This window comes from Oncorhynchus clarkii, chromosome 19 (genome assembly GCF_045791955.1).
Source record: "Oncorhynchus clarkii lewisi isolate Uvic-CL-2024 chromosome 19, UVic_Ocla_1.0, whole genome shotgun sequence".
Classification (NCBI taxonomy): Eukaryota; Metazoa; Chordata; class Actinopteri; order Salmoniformes; family Salmonidae; genus Oncorhynchus; species Oncorhynchus clarkii.
Window position 1 is genome coordinate 37,413,282 of NC_092165.1, and position 21,107 is coordinate 37,434,388.

The 21,107-nt window shown below is 42.9% G+C and overlaps 1 protein-coding gene across 1 annotated transcript in view; it reads left to right on the plus strand.

Annotated features, from left to right (window-relative positions):
• The window catches only part of LOC139375114 (lipid droplet associated hydrolase), a 64,784-nt gene that overhangs the window by 16,431 nt on the left and 27,246 nt on the right, over positions 1-21,107 (plus strand). Inside the window, exon 4 of the mRNA XM_071116589.1 lies at positions 1,845-2,014. Within this exon, the coding sequence (XP_070972690.1) occupies positions 1,845-2,014 (170 nt within the window). The remainder of the gene's footprint in view (positions 1-1,844; positions 2,015-21,107) is intronic.

Genomic DNA, 21,107 nt, shown 5'->3' on the forward strand with positions numbered 1-21,107 from the left:
TCCTGTGGCAAGGCAAGTTTTACTTGATGGTTTCGATGACTGTAAAAATATCTGTTAATGCAAACACAGGGAACATTCTCCCTGTGCCAGCATCAATAATCCATTCCTGGGTCACGGGATCCTCCAGGGGCCTCAGATCTCATTCATTTTGTCAGAATGAGTTTGCAACGCTACTTTTCACCAGCAACTTTCTCACTTTGATATGGCTAAATTGCACACTATTAATGTCCAGAGTACTAAAACACGCATTCAGAAAATGTAATCCCCCCCAAAAATGCTACACCAGCCAAGGTCTAATATCACGAGAGGTTTTTATGGAGACTTTCTGATTCCAATTATGCTCCCACCGCTATCGTCGGTCACGTCTACAACTCCATGTGATTTTTGCCATGGATATTGGTTGGTTGATTGTTTGAGCATATCTTTTGAAATAAGTGTTGGAGACAAATGGCACAAAGCAGTAGAAATTTGCAATAATGACTTAAACCTTTTTGTTTACCACCACTTTATGAAATTTTGGTCTGATGCCCAGCTTTTCAATCGGATCAAATAATTTCAAGACAACCTTCACTTTATCTTGTTTCTTGATCGCTCGTTTTTGATGCAAGGTCGACAAGTGTGGGCTACCACTGTGGTACAGATGTTGAACCCAGCTTCACAAACCCTTTTGAGAAGGAAGTTTGTATTCTGAGAGGAAGTATGCACAGTACAGGACCTAGACTGTTGCTAATCTCCTTCTCATCTCTTTCTCCGTATCCTCGTCAGCTTCATTAATGGTGCAACCACACCCAATTACAGAGGAGAGAGTACCAAAAAAAAGAGCCTACACCTCCCATGCTGCAATCAGTAACACCGCAAGTTAGGTTTCTTTTGACACATAGGAAATCAGTTACCTTTTCCCTAGAAGAAAAAATGCAGCACACATTTATTGCACATTTGTGAGAAGGCTTTAATCGCTTAACGGGCCGCCCCAGCCTGGGATGTTCTTTCTCTTGCCAAGAGGATCATTATGTTGTGTGGGGGAATTTGTCTTTGCCATATGTCATTCTTTATTGATCCATTAATCACAATTTGCACTCATTTTGTTTTTTCCATTATACAGTAAGCATATCCCCAACCCCCACAACCTTCCCCACCCGATCCTTATGCTGTCTGTACAGAACGGCTGCTCCAAATTCCACTCTGAAAGAATCAAACATCAAGTCCCTCACCAATTATGTTCAATTCTATGCGGATTGATTTTTTCCGTTATGAAATTCATTTTGAATTTGTCTTTTCCCGCCCGCTAAATCACCATAGACACTTTGTATTCTTCCTTTTGGTCTTTCTTACCTTCTCTTTCATCATCTCTCCATCTCCTTTTCTCATACCCTCTAATCGTAACATTGTCTTGGATTTGACTGCTCTGCACAGGTAGGGAATTGTTAACCGCTTCCTTCAAAGCTTTGTTCTGTCACTAGATTTACAGCATTATATGATAAAATATCGTTAAATATCTTTCCAAAAAGATTACAGAAATGAAATCAAGATGTTTCTAGAGTACTTCCTAACTTCGATTGCCCTTTGGATGTTCTTGTTTTAATTTTGTTGTCAAAGGGTCCTGAGTACTACTAATGAGAGGACATCAGTGAATGAAACAGTGAACATTACCGTAACATGATGTCCCTGGGCCTATGTTGGGGTGATCCATGTGCCAAATGTAAATAAAGACTATCTTGTGTACAGAGACATTGATGAATGATGCTGGCTCATGTCCTTGATCAGAATGATTTGGGTGATGGTGAAATAGATGATGTCATACTGATGTAATACTGAATACTAATGATGAACCTTGATCTTTGCAGACCCAACAGTGATGGCAGCGGGGGACGTGTTTGGTTTGAACGGGCAGATAGAGCACAAGCTGGCCTTCCTCACGGAGCACGTTCCCAGGGACTCTCGCCTGGTCCTGGTGGGCCACTCCATTGGCTGCTACCTCATCCTGGAGATGATGAAGAGGGATCCTGAGCTGCAGGTGAGTCCCCACTTTGATTCAAGTAATACTGTAGAAGTGAAGTTGTAGTGTAATGTCTATAACATGGAGATTTGTCAAGCTTTAAGTGATCTATGAAGGTTTTCATAGATCTCTACAACCTTCTTGACCCACAGTTGACCCGCTTTTTATGTTCATACATTAGAATTACTGCATTTATTTACCACCATGATAAAGGATGTCTTTAGGCTGCCTAAATTTGTTAGCCAAATTGGTGCATATGGGCCTCTGAGCATTGATTCCCATATAGCTGCCTCTGCTTCATGGCACTCTGCTGTCCAGTGATGGGTAAGGCTAATTCCAGGGTGAGAGCATGGCACATTGCGAAGTGCAGTGAAAACACTGCCTCAGCATGGGAGAGGTGCATGTTAGAGACGGCCTGTGAAAACATCCTAGGCCGAGATAGGACTCCCCCTGTAACCTTCCCACTCCGCTCGCAATGTTAAAGGTTAATGGATTGAATAACAAGAAATTGTCTTTTTTTTCTGGGGGGCATTCCAGTTCTTATTTCAGATAGAGCCTTTTCACAGGATGTTTTTGTCTTGTTTCTCTACTTGTCTGTAATTTCCCTTCTCTGTGGGGCTTTTTCCTATGTCCTATGTGTTGTAGAGACCAAAATGTAGAAACATTGGTAACTGCTCTGTCTAATCTTAATTGTGCTATCTTTAACATTTCCTCAAGCAAATAGTGCTTAGTGATACAGTTGAAGTTGGAAGTTTACATACACCTTAGCCAAATACATTTAAACTCAGTTTTTCATAAATCCTGACATTTAATCCTAGTAAAAATTCCCTGTTTTAGGTCAGTTAGGATCACCACTTTATTTAAAGAATGTGAAATGCCAGAATAATAGTAGAGAGAATGATTTATTTCATATTTTATTTATTTCATCACATTACCAGTGGGTCAGAAGTTTACATACACTCAATTAGTTTTTTTTAGCATTGCCTTTAAATTGTTTAACTTGTGTCAAATGTTTCGGGTAGCCTTCCACAAGCTTCCCACAATAAGTTGGGTGAATTTTGGCCCATTCCTCCTGACAGAGCTGGTGTAACTGAGTCAGGTTTGTAGGCCTCCTTGCTCGTACACGCCTCCTTGCTCGTACACGCTTTTTCAGTTCTGCCCACAAATTTTCTATAGGATTGAGGTCAGGGCTTTGTGATGGCCACTCCAATACCTTGACTTTGTTGTCCTTAAACCATTTTGCCACAACTTTGAATGTATGCTTGGGGTCATTGTCCATTTGGAAGACCCATTTGCGACCAAGCTTTAACTTCCTGACTGATGTCTTGAGATGTTGCTTCAATATATCAACATTATTTTCTTGCCTCATGATGCCATCTATTTTGTGAAGTGCACCAGTCCCTCCTGCAGCAAAGCACCCCCACATCATGATGCTGCCACCCCTGTGCTTCACGGTTGGGATGGTGTTTTTCAGCTTGCAAGCCTCCCCCTTTTCCTCCAAACATAACAATGGTCATTATGGCCAAACAGTTATATTTTTGTTTCCTCAGACCAGAGGACATTTCTCCAAAAAGTTTGATCTTTGTCCCCATGTGCAGTTGCAAACCACAGTCTGGCTTTTTTCTGGATGTTTTGGAGCAGTGGCTTCTTCCTTTCTGAGCAGCTTTTCAGGTTATGTCGATATCGGACTCGTTTTACTGTGGATATAGATACTTTTGTAGCTGTTTCCTCCAGCATCTTCACAAGGTCCTTTGCTGTTGTTCTGGGATTGATTTGCACTTTTCGCACTAAAGTACGTTCATCTCTAGGAGACAGAACGCGTCTCTTTCCTGAGCGGTATGACGGCTGCGTGGTCCCATCGTGTTTATACTTGCGTACTATAGTTTGTAAAGATGAACGTGATACCTTCAGGCGTTTGGAAATTGCTCCCAAGTATGAACCAGACTTGTGGAGGTCTTCAATTATTTATTTTGATTTTCCCATGATGTCAAGCAAAGAGGCACTGAGTTTGAAGGTAGGCCTTGAAATACATCCACAGGTACACCTCCAATTTACTCAAATGATGTCAATTAGCCTATCAGAAGCTTCTAAAGCCATGACATCATTTTCTGGAATTTACCAAGCTGTTTAAAGGCACAGTCAACTTAGTGTATGTAAACTTCTGACCAACTGGAATTGTGATAAGTGAAATAATCTGTCTGCAAACCATGCAAAAAAATTACTTGTGTCATGCACAAAGTAGATGTCCTAACCGACTTGCCAAAACTATGGTTTGCTAACAAGAAATGCGAGTGGTTGAAAAAATGAGTTTTAATGACTTCAACCTAAGTGTATGTAAACTTCCGACTTCAACTTTATAGATATACAGATCTGTAATAGTCAAGGAATGAATAATAAAGTGTTTAGTCTGAAAACATGCAGTACATAAAAATAGCTAATTCTATCAGTTTCTTTTATTTTATCTCATGTTTTCAAGTCAAAAACTTAAACAACCAGTTGGCTTTAAGTAGTGTTACCCAAATACCCCACGACCACTTAAATAGGCTACACGTTTATGCATCAACCTTGAGCTGCGTCACTCTCCCTCTCTGTCTCTCCTTGAGCTGGTATCTCCTCCTGAGATTTGGCACAGCCCATTCTGTGGTCCAGCCGGCTCTGCCATATTCTTGTCGGTAAAAAAAGAATGAGGAGAAAAATACTTCCTTTCCCACTGAAGATTACAGGCTGCCAAGAAGAAAACACAAGCGATTATGCCCTGTAACGTATGATGTGTGATAATCAGAAACTCCTGTTCCTTTGGGTCTCAGGTATTTGTGTTGGAATAATGGCTTGCCTTATGGGTTGGGACACCGACGAGGCCTAGGTAAGCGGTGGCGGGCCTTTTTGTATACTTATGGACAGAAAAGGAGTCAGAGTTCAGCTTGTAGCAGGGACCAGATTGGGGTGAGTTAGCACACTTAGCACACTGCCCCTGAAAATTAGATTTGGGAGGAAGGCCTGATGAGAATGTCTAGGTTATGCCCAGAGTTTTCTCCAGGTGCATTATGAAGAGTTTATGTTTGGCCTGGTCTTTCTAACACCATGTTCATACAATACTACAAGCTTTGCTTTGCATCTGACACAATTTGGAGAGAAGTTGTTGTTTGTGTCTGTTTGTGTGTGTGTGTGTGTGTGTGTGTGTGTGTGTGTGTGTGTGTGTGTGTGTGTGTGTGTGTGTGTGTGTGTGTGTACAAGGTAGCATACACTTAGTATACAAAACATTATGAACACCTGCTCTTTTCAGGACATAAACTGACCATGTGAATACAGGTGAAGGCTATGATCCCTTATGGATGTAACTTATGGATCCACTTCAATCAGTGTAGATGAAGGATTTTTAAGCCTTGAGAGAATTTAGACAAGGATTGTGTATGTGTGCCATTCAAAGTGTGAAGACACATTATTTAAGTGCCTTTGAACAGGGTATGGTAGTAGGTGCCAAATGCACCGGTTTGTGTCAAGAACTGCAACGCAAGGGCACCTGAGTGGCGCACTGGTCTAAGGCACTGCATCGCAGTGCTAGCTGTGCCACTAGAGATCCTGGTTCGAGTCAAGGCTCTGTCGCAGCTGGCCGTGACCGGAAGACCATTGGGGCGGAGCACAATTGGCCCAGCGCTGTCCGGGTTAGGGGAGGGTTTGGCCGGCAGGGATGATCTTGTCCCATCGTGCACTAGTTACTCCTGTGTTGGGCCGAGCGCAATGCACGCTGACACAGTCGCCAGGTGTACGGTGTTTCCTCCTACACATTGGTGTGGCTGGCTTCCAGGTTAAGCGGGTATTGTGTCAAGAAGCAGTGCGGCTTGGCTGGGTTGTGTTTCTGGGTTGTGTTTCGCCTCTTCTGAGTCCGTACAGGGGTTGCAGCGTTGGGACAATACTGTAACTACCAATTGGATACCATAAAATTGGGGAGAAAAGGGGGTAAATAAAAAAGAAATAAAAGAACTGCCACGGATATCATATTGGTCCATCCGCCAAAGGACATCCAACCAACTTGACACAACTATGGGAAGCATTGGAGTCAACATGGGCTAGCTTCCCTGTGGAACGCTTTCGACACCTTGTAGAATCCATGCCCGACAAATTAAGGCTGTTCTGAGTGCAAAAGGGGAGGGTGCAACTCAATATTAAGATTTTCCTAATGTTTGGTATAGTCTGTGTATATTGGTTAAAAAATCAGTCTGATCTTCCTGGCAGCACCATCATGTTTTCCTTACCGGTACAGAGAACTGAGTCAAACAAAAAGCTCTTTAGAAGCCAACTCACTTAACCTATCCCTTTTCAATCTCTGTACCTGTCATTTACACACAAACAGCATCTCCCGTTGACTTGACAACAGATGGCTTTCCATCTTGCTCATACAGTTAGCATGTAAGAAAGGTGTCTCTGGGGATTCTCTGATCAGAGGAGCGTTCTAGATAGGTTAGACCATGTTGACATGAGATAGCCATCAGATCATGTTGTATACATCCAATATGACTTTAAGGAAACCAGCTGCCTCAAAATATGTTTAGCGTGGCAGTTCTCTCTTCCTACCGCCTTTCACCACAAGGCTTGTTGTAGTAATGGAGAGGGTGATACCCTGATACTGGGCACAGCACAGCAGGCTACAAGGAGCCAAGTCTGTCTTATTTCAAATGGAAATCCTCACACTGTTTCCACAATGGCACTTTGGTTCAATGGAGTGTGGCTTGAGTGAGGCTTATGCTGGAGCTTTCTGGCTGCTCATCACTGAGTAAATGCTGTGATTCACATTAGAATGACGCCACCTGTCAGAAGACAATGATCTATGATATACATTGACATCTGTCTCCCCCGAGATCATTGTCTGAGGCCAAGATTAAGAGCACAGCTGCCAAGAGTGGTCTTAAGTGGGAGACTACACTATTGAGACGCCATCTTTGAATGGCAGGGGAAGGCTAGATTCAAACCAGCATGTTGAACGTTTATGCATTTGTTTGCTGCCTGCCCCCATGTCTAATGTTTATGCTACTGTGCAAATACTACTGGGGTTTTTGTTGCCCAAACTTCAGAAGCAGACATTGGGGTCCAGTAGCAGGGGATAGCTGGAACACTGCTGGAGTGCAGGCATAAAGAGCTGATAGCCTGAGGGGTCAGGAGAAATATGCCGCAGGAATGTAGCCTCACAACCCACTGCAACAGGGGGTGCTGGAAGCTGTGAAAACAATGGTCGCACGCAGTTCAGGGGAGTTTATATTTGAGTCTGTCTATGTTTATGTGGGCTATTAACTGCAATAGATCAATACTATGTGTTCTGAGTTTGTGCTTACAGTATATAGATTAATTCTAAATTCTGTCTACACGAATTATATTTTATTTTATTTATTGAAACTTTATTTAACTAGGCAAGTCAGTTAAGAACAAATTCTTATTTACAATGACGGCCTACCCCGGCCAAACCCTAACCCGGACGACGCTGGGCCAATTGTGTGCCCCCCGATAAACAGTACTTTTTAGTAGGCTATGTTGTGATTGTATATTTAGCACTGTTTGGAAGAACATTGGATATGATATGCCAAAACAGTGATTTCACTGGTAACCACCACTGACTTGTTTATGTTAATCTCCAGGGGATCATTATCAGGCCAGACAGACAGAAGCAGATTGGCAGAGAAATAAAGACAGAGTGGAAAAGTGATTGTTGGATATCTGGACCAGGTTGTTTATGTCTAGAGGAAGAATATGTATGGCATCTAGCCTATAGAGCCTATGTGTTGTCAAGCAGGGTAACTGACCCAACAGCCTTCAGTTTCATCTTCTGTATCTTAACCTTGTTCTGAACACCTCCAAAACAAAGGTTATGTGGTTCGGTAAGAAGAATGCCCCCCTCACCTCATACAAGAACTTGGGAGAATAGACTTGTTTTCCTCTATCGTAATCGCTATTCTTTCACCCCAGATGCCAAACTAACCCTAATTCAGATGACCATCCTACCCATGCTAGATTAGGTAGATGTAATTTATAGATCGGCAGGTAAGGGTGCTCTTGAGCGGCCAGATGTTCTTAACTATTCGTCCGTCAGATTTGCCACCAATGCTCCTTGTAGGACACATCAATGCACTCTATACTAAACGGTCCATCTCTGTATACGTGAAGCAAGACCAACTGGTTGATGCTTATTTATAAAACGCTATTAGGCCTCACTCCCCCCAATCTGAGATACCTACTGCAACCCTCATCCTCCACATAGAACACCCATTCTGCCAGTCACATTCTGCCAGTCCCCAAAGCACAAATTTAGGAAGCTGCTGCTTCCCTCTTTAATAATACCTTTCCTGATGACTTGAATCAGAATAATAAAGTCATACATTTCCAGAAACAGGCAAGATTCCCAAGTTCTTGTGAAGTGAGGCTCCAGTTACGAGGAAGTTGATACTCCAGTTCACACAATATGAAACATCCTTTTCTCTTCAGTGCTGGGCCCTAACCTGAGGTGATGATCACGCTGGTCTGCTGGTCCACATTCACTCTCTCTTTTAGAGAGTCCGTCAATACAGAATATTTCAAGAACTTTGAAAGTTTCTTCCAGTGCAGTCGCAAGAACCATCAAGCGCTATGATGAAACTGGCTCTCATGAGGACCGCCACAGGAAAGGAAGACCCGGAGTTACCTATGCTGCAGAGGGTAAATTCATTAGAGTTAATTGCACCTCAGATTGCAGCCCAAATAAATGCTTCACAGAGCACAGAGTTCAAGTAACAGACACAGCTCAACATCAACTGTTCAGAGGAGACTGCGTGAATCAGGCCTGGTTGAATTGCTGCAAAGAACCCACTGCTAAAGGACAGCAATAAGAAGAGTCTTGATTGGGCCAAGAAACCTATTTCCTATTTTGATCCCTTTCAACCTGGAATTAAAATAGATTTTTGGGGGGTTTGTGTCATTTGATTTACACAACATGCCTACTACTTTGAAGATGCAAAATATTTTTTATTGTGAAACAAACAAGAAATAACACAAAAAAATATAGAGAAAACTTGAGCGTGCATAACTATTCCTCCCCCCCAAAGTCAATACTTTGTAGAGCCACCTTTTGCAGCTATTACAGCTGCAAGTCTCTTGGGGTATGTCTCTATAAGCTTGGCACAGCTAGCCACTGGGAATTTTGCCCATTCTTCAAGGCAAAACTGCTCCAGCTCCTTCAAGTTGAATGTGTTCTGCTGGTGTACAGCAATCTCAATTGAGGTCTGACTAAGACATTTAAATGTTTCCCCTTGAACCACTTGAGTGTTGCTTTAGCAGTATGCTTAGGGTCATTGTCCTTCTGGAAGGTGAACCTCTGTCTCAGTCTCAAATCTCTGGAAGACTGAAACATTTTTCCCTCAAGAATTTCCCTGTATTTAGCACCATCTATCATTCCTTCAATTCTGACCAGTTTCCCAGTCCCTGCCAATGAAAAACATCCCCACCGCATGATGCTGCCACCACCATGCTTTATTGTGGGGGTGGTATTCTCGGGGTGATGAGAGGTATTGGGTTTGCACCAGACATAGCATTTTCCTTGATGGCCAAAAAGCTCCATTTTAGTCTCAGCTGACTAGAGTACCTTCTTCCATATGTTTGGGGAGTCTCCCACATGCCTTTTGGTGAACACCAAACATGTTTGCTTATTATTTCCTGACCTGTTTGGAGAGCTCCTTGTTCTTCATAGTGCCACCTGCTTGGTGGTGCCCCTTTGCTTAGTGGTATTGCAGATTCTGGGGCCTTTCAGAACAGGTGTATATATACTGAGATCATGTGACAGATCATGTGACACTTAGATTGCACACAGGTGGACTTTATTTAACTAATTATGTGACTTCTGAAGATAATTGGTTGCACCAGACCTTATTTAGGGGCTTCATAGCAAAGGGGGGTGAATACATATGCACGCACCACTTTTCCGTTTTAAAATGTTTAACATTTTTGAAACAAGTTATTTTTTTCATTTCACTTCACCAATTTGGACTATTTTGTGTATGTATATTACATGAAATCCAAATCCATTTAAAAATCGATTCCATTTAAATTCCAGGTTGTAATGCAACAAAATAGGAAAAACACCAAGGGGGTGAATACTTTTGCAAGGCACTGTAGTGGGCTAATAGCAGTAATGGCAAAAATATTTTTTTCATATGTTTTATTGATACTTCAAGGAGTCTTAAAATTCTAATCTGGTATGACCTTCTTGAAACAATTCCATATAGCTTAGTAGTTCCCCCAACCTGCACCCGAGTCTATAATATTGGGACCGCAGCGCATCCCGCCATAAGGAGAGACTGCTATCACGACCCAGCCATAGCCACATAGAATTGAGCTGCCACAAGCTCGATACCCACTAATATCATAAATATTATAACATTTCCCCATGAATGTGTCTAGTTTAGTTCAGGACCTTACACATTAACACATTTACAAGCAGTCTGAGATACCTACTGCAACCCTCATCCTCCACATAGAACACCCATTCTGCCAGTCACATTCTGCCAGTCCCCAAAGCACAAAATAGTCAAATTAAGTCAAATTACTTGATATGAAAAAGGTTGAGAATCACTTTGATGGCCTAACATGATAAATCTTGTGTTATGATGAATGTGACCGACCACCTTGATTGTCTTATGTAGCAAAATTTGATATTGTGTTTTTTACATTGGATAAAAGCAGATATACAAAATGGTATATCATACACTGCATTTGAAGAACAATGGGAAAGTAATTATGCTTTGAAAGTTGATAAACTTGTAACTTCACTTTTGAGAAAATGGCCTTTTGAGAAAATGTTTTGATCCGAGCGTTCTGTCATAACAACAACAGTCAGGGACTCAAGCTAACTGGCTAACGTGAGATAACCGTTCATAGACCATTTTACTCGCCCTAGCAGAGCTGGTTAGGCTGTTTTTATGTTATCCAGAGCTTTGGTGACTGCAACTGTGCTGCTGGCAACAATATATGATTTTTTGCCAAAGTTTACTGACACCAGCCATATTCAACAGGTGTTGAGCGTTCGTAAATATGTCAGTTATTTTGCGCTCTGGCACACTCAGACGAGAGTGCTCTGAAATCGGAGTAGATAGCCAGAGCGAGTTTACCAGCTACGTCTATCAACAGTTGTTACGGTGACATTCTATTGAAATGGTTACTTGTATAGTGGAGTCTTTTGTTAAGACATGTAGCTAGCTAGCTAGGTAAACAATGAACCATAATCCCAACTCACCCTGCATGAATCTGCAGGTAGCTAACCAACCAGGTTCAATGTTAGCCAGCTAACATTAGGCTATAACTAGCAAAGCAAATGGCTCTGAGATACGAATAATAAGATCATACACGTAACATAACGTTAGCTAGCGAGCCAGCCAGCTAACATTAGCTTGCTAGCTAACAGTACGCTTTAACTTGAAATGAAAATGACTTTCTGTCAAAATTAGAAACGTGTAATATCATGGATGTATGCCTTTCCCTGTCACAGATGCCATGGTTGCCCTTAGTCTGAAGATGTAATCCGGATACAAGTGTTTTCTCCATCTCCTTACCTATCATACTCTAATTCCACTGATTTCAAACCTCAGTCCTCCAGAAAGTAGAGAGCAACACTTATGCAGTTCTACGTGATACATTTGTTTTTAAAGCTGCGTTAGACAGGATTACCTACTGTACACATACTGATCAGCTCAAATAGACAGAAATGTGCTATATGGCAGACCAATCCAAACTCATCTCTAGGCATGTCCAGCCCGCTCATTATCTCAGCCTATCATGGCTAGCGGGAAGGTTGCTGGCTTTTTCTATGGCTAAACCAACTAGGCTCGTGATTTAACACTTTTATTTGTATTTACAGATGGCATACAAGTCTGTTATTAAGGCACATGAATCTTCACATGTTCCAGAAGGCATCTTTGCCAAATAAACTTATTTTAATTTAAAAAAAGTTTAAATGTCTCTCCTGTGAAGTAGTGACATGCGCCTAGTTTCCTGAAACGAGTAACAAATATTAGTTAACAGAATTTCTTCTAGAAGCTATGGAGTGATGACAAATGGTGACAAGGCCTCAAAACACAAGCCTCTGGAAAGACGTCAGATCTGGGAGGCCCTTAAAATCTCACTTTTTCCTAGGTGCTCAAGCTGCCCCAGCTGTTTCTGTTGAATGGCAACATTTTATCACACCCATTATTCATGGTTTTGACTTCGCAAAGCCAGGCTCTACATCTCCACCAGGCTCAGAACATCTTTCGCATAGGAATGTGAGGCGGTAGTTAGAAATGGAAATGTACTTTCCTATGGGACTGAGTTATCATCAGTACCGTAGTAGCCCTATGAAGTCTTTGTCACTGTTTTGGGGTGGATGCTGAAGCTAAGAGAGTAATGGCCAAGGTTGTGTACCACACCTCAAATGCTGAGTGACTGGAGACATGGGTTGGACATGGATAGAAATGTTTTGAATGGACTTTTAATGGAGATATGTGTATCATTAATGCAGCTCTGTAGCTGTTCAGTGCCTTACGGCAGGATTGTCAAAGTAATTTTGCCAATGGGGCCATTTCTGTAAAGCCACATTTCAGGAGGGCTGCATATTGGTGACGACAAAAAAGTGCATTGTTACACACTTATGTAGTCTATATACTTACTTAACACCATAATCTGGCAATTGCCTTGACTGCATTAACAAGCAGTTTAAATAAGTTGGGTCCTAAAATGTCCACTGAGCCTCATGTTTGACCCCTGCTCTAGAGGTTCTATATACAATGTACACACCCTATATAGTGTAATGGAGTCTAATAGTGTAATGGAGAATATTGATGGCTTGTTAACTGTTTGGGTGGGCTCTGGCAAATTTTACAAACTAGATCATTTTCATCAGCCTGATGGGAATATTACATCTACAAATGATAAATAAATGAATACATATTGAAACATTTTAATCTGCTTTTGTCTTTCATCTTGATAATGAAGGCGTTTCTATAGAGCAAGAAAAAGGTTGACCTCTCATTACCTTTCTCTGTGGTCAGGAGTATTCATTACATTATGACCTTCACCATAAGTGTGTCGTCACAAATCTACCTGTCATCCCCACATACGTTCTCTGGTCCAGCTTTCCATAACTGTACTTTCCACCTGATGTCACTTACCAGCCGAGACAGCTGACACACGTAGACACCACATTATACGCCATGGAGACTGGAGAGTGAGCCCTTAGGTCAACTCCATCCTTCCCTGTCTCCAGCTCCCTCCTCTTTCCTAGTCAGAAAATCAACGGAGCAGGCCTATAGCAGGGAGTTTGGGCATATCAATGGAGCCTGAGCAGTCCCCAGGCTACTTCTCTCTTATGAGGTGCGAGAGAGGTACGTACGCGAGGAGAGCTTTAGTGCAGCCCTTAACCCACACTCTGTCACTTAACAGCAGCGGCTGCAATGGGCTGCACAAGGCCTTCCACACGCTCCATGGCCAGGTGGCCTGTACACTAATGTTTTACGACCAGAGGAACACCTGCTGTCTAACAGTGCGCTGGGTCTGGCCTGGCACTGCGTGGCCTGTCGGTCCATTGGACCTCGTTACCGAGTGTGTTAGGGCGGGCTGAAAGCCCCTGACCAACGTTCCATGCTGTTCCCAGAAACTTCTGTTAACTTTGCTTCTCTCTTTCCTACTCCTTTCATTTCTCAACTCAGCAACAATAAAAAAGGAAGGTAATATATCTATAAAACAACTAATGTTGGAATTTTTAGTCGTTGACAAATTGTTCCCATTTCGGAAAACCATTTGGTTTCCTTAGTTCCTGGGTAAAGCTGTACCTCTCTGAGCTTGTGTGTTCTTTACAAATGTTTCACTGTCTCAGGAGTTTGACTTCAGGAGTTGACTTCAGTAAACAGTACGTACGTGTGCATGCGTGCGTGTTTTATTTCACAAAACAGACTGAACATACACCCAAGTGAAATGTACGTGTCCTGTTGGCTGCAGCTCTGGTGCATCTGTAAAACATTAACATTCCTGCTCTGTCACATTTAGAGCTCAGGTCTTTAGAAATCAGCCCTTTTCACTGGGACATCTTAAGTCCACTCCTTTCGTCCATCCTCTGTCCGGCACAGTACAGCCAGATGCTGTTGCAGGTTCAAGGACTCTTCTGACCCGGCCACAGGGACTGGTCGTGTGTGTCTCCTAAGAAAACAAGCCGTAATTGAAGGGAAGACATGAAGCTTGTGTACAGTGCTTTCAGAATGTATTCACATCCCTTGACTTTTTCCACATTTGTGACCCAACACCTTGATTCAGTCGTATGTAGCAACATTTTAAATGGTGTTTCAAATTTGTTTTTGTTTTACATTGGATGAAAGTATAGACTCAGAGCTAGAAAATGTTATATCAAACACTGCAGTTAAGGAACAATGGGAAAGTAATTCTGCTTTGAAAGTTGATCAAATTGGCCCGTGAATGTTTTGGTACACCTACTGGAGAGCTCTTCTTTGTCTACACCCATTCAGCATTGCTCACACCCTCTTAAGCCTTAGCCCCATCCATCTCTTTTAGGATTCACATTTGAGGCCATGTGCTAAACAGAGTAAGGTAGTGTAGTAAACAATCAAAGATTAAGACTAAAAGTGCTGAAAGTAATAGTAAAAATAGTCTTTATCTAGTCCTTGGCCTATATCCTAATCTGACTTTGGTGCCGGTCATGTTGTATTTCACATTACCGTCTTTGGTAAACACAATATCAAATAAAATCAAAATGTATTTGTCACATGCACAGGATACCGAAGGTGCAAATACTACAGTTTAGACCTGTAATCCCAACCCAAACTACACTATATATAGTATGTGGACACCCCTTCAAATTACTGGATTCAGCTATTTCAGCCACACCCCTTGTTGACATGTGTATAAAATCGAAAACACACAGCCATGCAATCTCAATAGACTAACATTGGCAGTAGAATGGCCTTACTGAAGAACTCAGTGGCTTTCAATGTGGCACCGTCATAGGATGCCACCTTTCCAACAAGTCAGTTAATCAAATTTCTGCCCTGCTAGAGCTGTCCCGGTCAACTGTAAGTGCTGTTATTGTGAAGTGGAAACGTCTAGGAGCAACAACGGCTCAGCTGCGAAGTGGTAGGCCACACATGCTCACAGAATGGGACCGCTGAGTGCTGAAGTGCGTAACACGTACAATTTGTCTGTCCTCGGTTGCAACACCCACTATCGATTTCCAAACTGCCTCTGGAATCAATGTCAGCACAAGAACTGTTCGTCGGGAGCTTTATGAAATGGGTTTCCATGGCCGAGCAGCCGCACACAAATCAAATCAAAATACAATTAAATGTATTTATATAGCCCTTTGTACATCAGCTGATATCTCAAAGTGCTGTACAGAAATCCAGCCTAATACCCCAAACAGCAAGCAATGCAGGTGTAGAAACACGGTGGCTAGGAAAAACTCCCTATAAAGGCCAAACCTAGGAAGAAACCTAGAGAGGAACCAGGCTATGAGGGGTGGCCAGTCCTCTTCTGGCTGTGCCGGGTGGAGATTATAACAGAACATGGCCAAGATGTTCAAATGTTCATAAATGACCAGCATGGTCAAATAATAATAATCACAGGCAGAACAGTTGTAACTGGAGCAGCAGCACAGCCAGGTGGACTGGGGACAGCAAGGAGTCATCATGCCAGGTAGTCCTGAGGCATGGTCCTAGGGCTCAGGTCCTCCGAGAGAGAGAATGAAAGAGAGAATTAGAGAGAGCATACTTAAATTCACACAGGACACCGGATAAGACAGGAGAAGTTCTCTTGACCCTAGCCCCCCGACATATAAACTACTGCAGCATAAATACTGGAGGCTGAGACAGGAGGGGTTAGGAGACACTGTGGCCCCATCCGATGATACCCCCGGACAGGGCCAAACAGGAAGGATATAACCCCACCCACTTTGCCAAAGCCGAGTATAGCCCACAAAGATCTCCGCCACGGCACAACCCAAGGGGGGGCGCCAACCCAGACAGGAAGATCACATCAGTGACTCAACCCACTCAAGTGATGCACCCCTCCTAGGGACGGCATGAAAGAGCACCAGTAAGCCAGTGACTCAGCCCCTGTAATAGGGTTAGAGGCAGAGAATCCCAGTGGAAAGAGGGGAACCGGCCAGGCAGAGACAGCAAGGGCGGTTCGTTGCTCCAGAGCCTTTCCGTTCACCTTCACACTCCTGGGCCAGACTACACTCAATCATATGACCCACTGAAGAGATGAGTCTTAAAGACTTAAAGGTTGAGACCAAGTTTGTGTCTCTCACATGGGTAGGCAGACCATTTCATAAAAATGGAGCTCTGTAGGAGAAAGCCCTGCCTCCAGCTGTTTGCTTAGAAATTCTAGGGACAATTAGGAGGCCTGCGTCTTGTGACCTAAGTGTAGTTATGTACGGCAGGACCAAATCAGAGAGATAGGTAGGAGCAAGACCATGTAATGCTTTGTAGGTTAGCAGTAAAACCTTGAAATCAGCCCTTGCCTTGACAGGAAGCCAGTGTAGGGAGGCTAGCACTGGAGTAATATGATCACATTTTTTGGTTCTAGTCAGGATTCTAGCAGCCGTATTTAGCACTAACTGAAGTTTATTTAGTGCTTTATCCGGGTAGCCGGAAAGTAGAGCATTGCAGTAGTCTAACCTAGAAGTGACAAAAGCATGGATTAATTTTTCTGCATAATTTTTTGGACAGAAAGTTTCTGATTTTTGCAATGTTACGTAGATGGAAAAAAGCTGTCCTTGAAACAGTCTTGATATGTTCGTCAAAAGAGAGATCAGGGTCCAGAGTAACGCCGAGGTCATTCACAGTTTTATTTGAGACGACTGTACAACCATTAAGATTAATTGTCAGATTCAACAGAAGATCTCTTTGTTTCTTGGGACCTAGAACAAGCATCTCTGTTTTGTTCGAGTTTAAAAGTAGAACGTTTGCAGCCATCCACTTCCTTATGTCTGAAACACAGGCTTCTAGCGAGGACAATTTTGGGGCTTCACCATGTTTCATTGAAATATACAGCTGTGTGTCATCCGCATAGTAGTGAAAGTTAACATTATGTTTTCGAATGACATCCCCAAGAGGTAAAATATATAGTGAAAACAATAGTGGTCCTACAACGGAATCTTGAGGAACATCGGAATTTACAGTTGATTTGTCAGAGGACAAGCCATTCACAGAGACAAACTGATATCTTTGCGACAGATAAGATCTAAACCAGGCCAGCCTTTTCTAAAAATGTTGAGAGGAATGGAAGATTCGATATAGGCCGATAGTTTTTTAGATTTTCTGGGTCAAGGTTTGGCTTTTTCAAGAGAGGCTTTATTACTGCCACTTTTAGTGAGTTTGGTACACATCCGGTGGATAGAGAGCCGTTTATTATGTTCAACATAGGAGGGCCAAGCACAGGAAGCAGCTCTTTCAGTAGTTGGAATAGGGTCCAGTATGCAGCTTGAAGGTTTAGAGGCCATGATTGTTTTCATCATTGTGTCAAGAGATATAGTACTAAAACACTTGAGTGTCTCTCTTGATCCTAGGTCCTGGCAGAGTTGTGAAGACTCAGGACAACTGAGCTTTGAAGGAATACCTAGATTTAAAGAGGAGTCCGTAATTTGCTTTCTAATAATCATGATCTTTTCCTCAAATAAGTTCATGAATTTGGTGTGGCGCCATTTCCGTTCCAATTTTCTGGAAGCTTGCTTCAGAGCTCGGGTATTTTCTGTATTCCAGGAAGCTCGTTTCTTATGAGAAATGTTTTTAGTTTTTAGGGGTACAACTGCATCTAGGGTATTGCGCAAGGTTAAATTGAGTTCCTCAGTTAAGTGGTTAACTGATTTTTGTCCTCTGACATCCGGTAGACAGAGGGAGTCTGGAAGGACATCAAGGAATCTTTGTGTTGTCTGTGAATTTATAGCAAAACTTTTGATGTTCCTTGGTTGGGGTCTGAGCAGATTATTTGTTGCAATTCCAAACGTAATAAAATGGTGGTCCGATAGTCCAGGATTATGAGGAAAAACATTAAGATCCACAACATTTATTCCATGGGACAAAACTAGGTCCAGAGTATGACTGTGACAGTGAGTAGGTCCAGAGACATATTGGACAAAACCCACTGAATGCCTTTTGGAGTGGGTCTGTGGACCTTTCCATGTGAATATTAAAGTCACCAAAAATTAGAATATTATCTGCTATGACTACAAGGTCTGATAGGAATTCAGGGAACTCAATGAGGAACGCTGTATATGGCCCAGGAGGCCTGTAAACAGTAGCTATAAAACGGGATTGAGTAGGCTGCATAGATATCATGACTTGAAGCTCAAAAGACGAAAACATCATTTTGTTTTGTAAATTGAAATTTGCTATAGTAGCAACACCTCCGCCTCTGCGGGATGTATGGGGGATATGGTCACTAGTGTAGCCAGGAGGTGGGGCCTCATTTAACACAGTAAATTCATCAGGCTTAAGCCATGTTTCAGTCAGGCCAATCACATCAAGATTATGATCAGTGATGAGTTAATTGGCTATAATTGCCTTTGAAGTAAGGGATCTAACATTAAGTAGCCTTATTTTGAGATGTGAGGTATCACGATCTCTTTCAATAATGACAGGAATGGAGGAGGTCTTTATCCTAGTGAGATTGCTAAGGCGAACACCGCCATTTTTAGTTTTGCCCAACCCAGGTCGAGGCACAGACACAGTCTCAATGGGGATAGCTGAGCTGACTACACTGACTGTGCTAGTGGCAGACTCCACTATGCTGGCAGGCTGGCTAACAGCCTGCTGCCTGGCCTGCACCCTATTTCATTGTGGAGCTAGAGAAGTTAGAGCCCAGTCTATGTTGGTAGATAAGATGAGAGCACCCCTCCAGCTAGGATGGAGTCCGTCACTCCTCAGCAGGTCAGGCTTGGTCCTGTTTGTGGGTGAGTCCCAGAAAGAGGGCCAATTATCTACAAATTCCATCTTTTGGGAGGGGCAGAAAACTGTTTGCGACCAGCGATTGAGTTGTGAGACTCTGCTGTAGAGCTCATCACTCCCCCTAACTGGGAGGGGGCCAGAGACAATTACTCGATGCCGACACATCTTTCTAGCTGATTTACACGCTGAAGCTATGTTGCGCTTGGTGACCTCTGACTGTTTCATCCTAACATCGTTGGTGCCGACGTGGATAACAATATCTCTATACTCTCTACACTCGCCAGTTTTAGCTTTAGCCAGCACCATCTTCAGATTAGCCTTAACGTCGGTAGCCCTGCCCCCTGGTAAACAGTGTATGATCACTGGATGATTCGTTTTAAGTCTAATACTGCGGATAATGGAGTCGCCAATGACTAGAGTTTTCAAAATGTCAGAGCTAATGGTGGGAAGCTTCGGCGTCTCAGAGTGGAGACAAGAGAAGGCTCGGCCTCTGTCTCCGACTCGTTGCTTAATGGGGAAAACCGGTTGAAAGATTCTGTCGGCTGAATGAGCGACACCGGTTGAGCATTCCTACAGCATTTCCCTCCAGAAACCGTGACAAGGTTGTCCAGCTGCGGGGACTGTTAGAAGGCATCATGTTAATGTTACTACTTAGCTTTGGCTGTTGGAGGTCCTGACGAACCATGTCCAGATAAAGCATCGGGGGTGAAAAAGTTGAATGAAAGAAAGTTGAGTGAGGGAAAAACCAAAAATATAAACAGTAATTAAAAAGTAAAAACCGTAAAGTTGTCAGGTAGCAAAGTAAGGTTGGCAACAAAACGCACAGCAACACGTAAACAAGTCTGCAAGTTGTGACCGGAAAAGCCTAAGATCACCATGCACAATGCCATGCATCGGCTGGAGTGGTGTAAAGCTCACCGCCATTGGACTCTGGAGCAGTGGAGACACGTTCTCTAGAGTGATGAATCACGCTTCACCATCTGGGAGTCCGACTGATGAATCTGGGTTTTGCAGATGCCAGGAGAACGCTACCTGCCCAAATGCATATTTCCAACTGTAAAGTTCGGTGGAGGAGGAATAATGGTCTGGGGCTGTTTTTCATAGTTCGGGCTAGGCTCCTTAGTTCCAGTGAAGAGAAATCTTAACGCTACAGCATACAATGACATTCTAGACCATTCTGTGCTTCCAACTTTGTGGCAACAGTTTGGGGAATGCCCTTTCCTGTTTCAGCATGACAATGCCCCTGTGCACAAAGTGAGGTCCATACAGGAATGGTTTGTCGAGATCGGTGTTGAAGAACTTGACTGGTCTGCACAGAGCCCTGACCATAACCCCATCAAACTCCTTAGGGATTAATTGGAATGCCGACAGCGAGCTAGGCCTAATCTCCCAACATCAGTGCCTGACATCACCAATGCTCTTGTGGCTGAATGGAAGCAAGTCCCCGCAGCAATGTTCCAACATCTAGTGGAAAGCCTTCCCAGAAGAGTGGAGGCTGCTATAGCAGAAAAGGGGGTACAAACACAATAATGCCCATGATTTTAGAATGAGCAGGTGTCAACATACTTTTGGTCATGTAGTGTACCATGCACAATGCATGAATTTGCAGGTAGCTAAAGCTAACCAACTAGGTTCAGTGTTAGCTAGCTAGCTAACATTAGGCTATAACTAGAAAGGCAAATGGATTTCTGAGATATGAAACAGCTCATACAAGAGCCAGCCAGCTAACCTTAGCTAGCTAGCTAACAGTACGCTTTAACTTGCAATGCAAATGGCTTTCTGACAAAATTTGAAATGTATTATTCCACATTCAAGACAACTGGGAACTTGGACAAAAATGAGCCCCGACTGGGAAAAGTCGTTTTGAGCTGTCATCTAACTCGGAATTCCAACTCGGAAACTCGGGCCTTTGCTGAGTTCCCAGTTGTCTTGAAAGCAACATAATATCTGAAAATGTAGCTAGACTTTTACCCATATACATGGATGAACGCTTCTCCCTCTCCCTGGTTGCCTTTAGCAAACCAACTATGATCAATGTCAGCTAGCTAACATTAGGCTATAACTAGCAAATGAAATGCAAATAATATTACTACACAGCTCATACACATAATGTTAGCTAGCGAGCCAGCCAGCTAATGTTAGCTAGTTAGCTAACAGTATGCATTAAC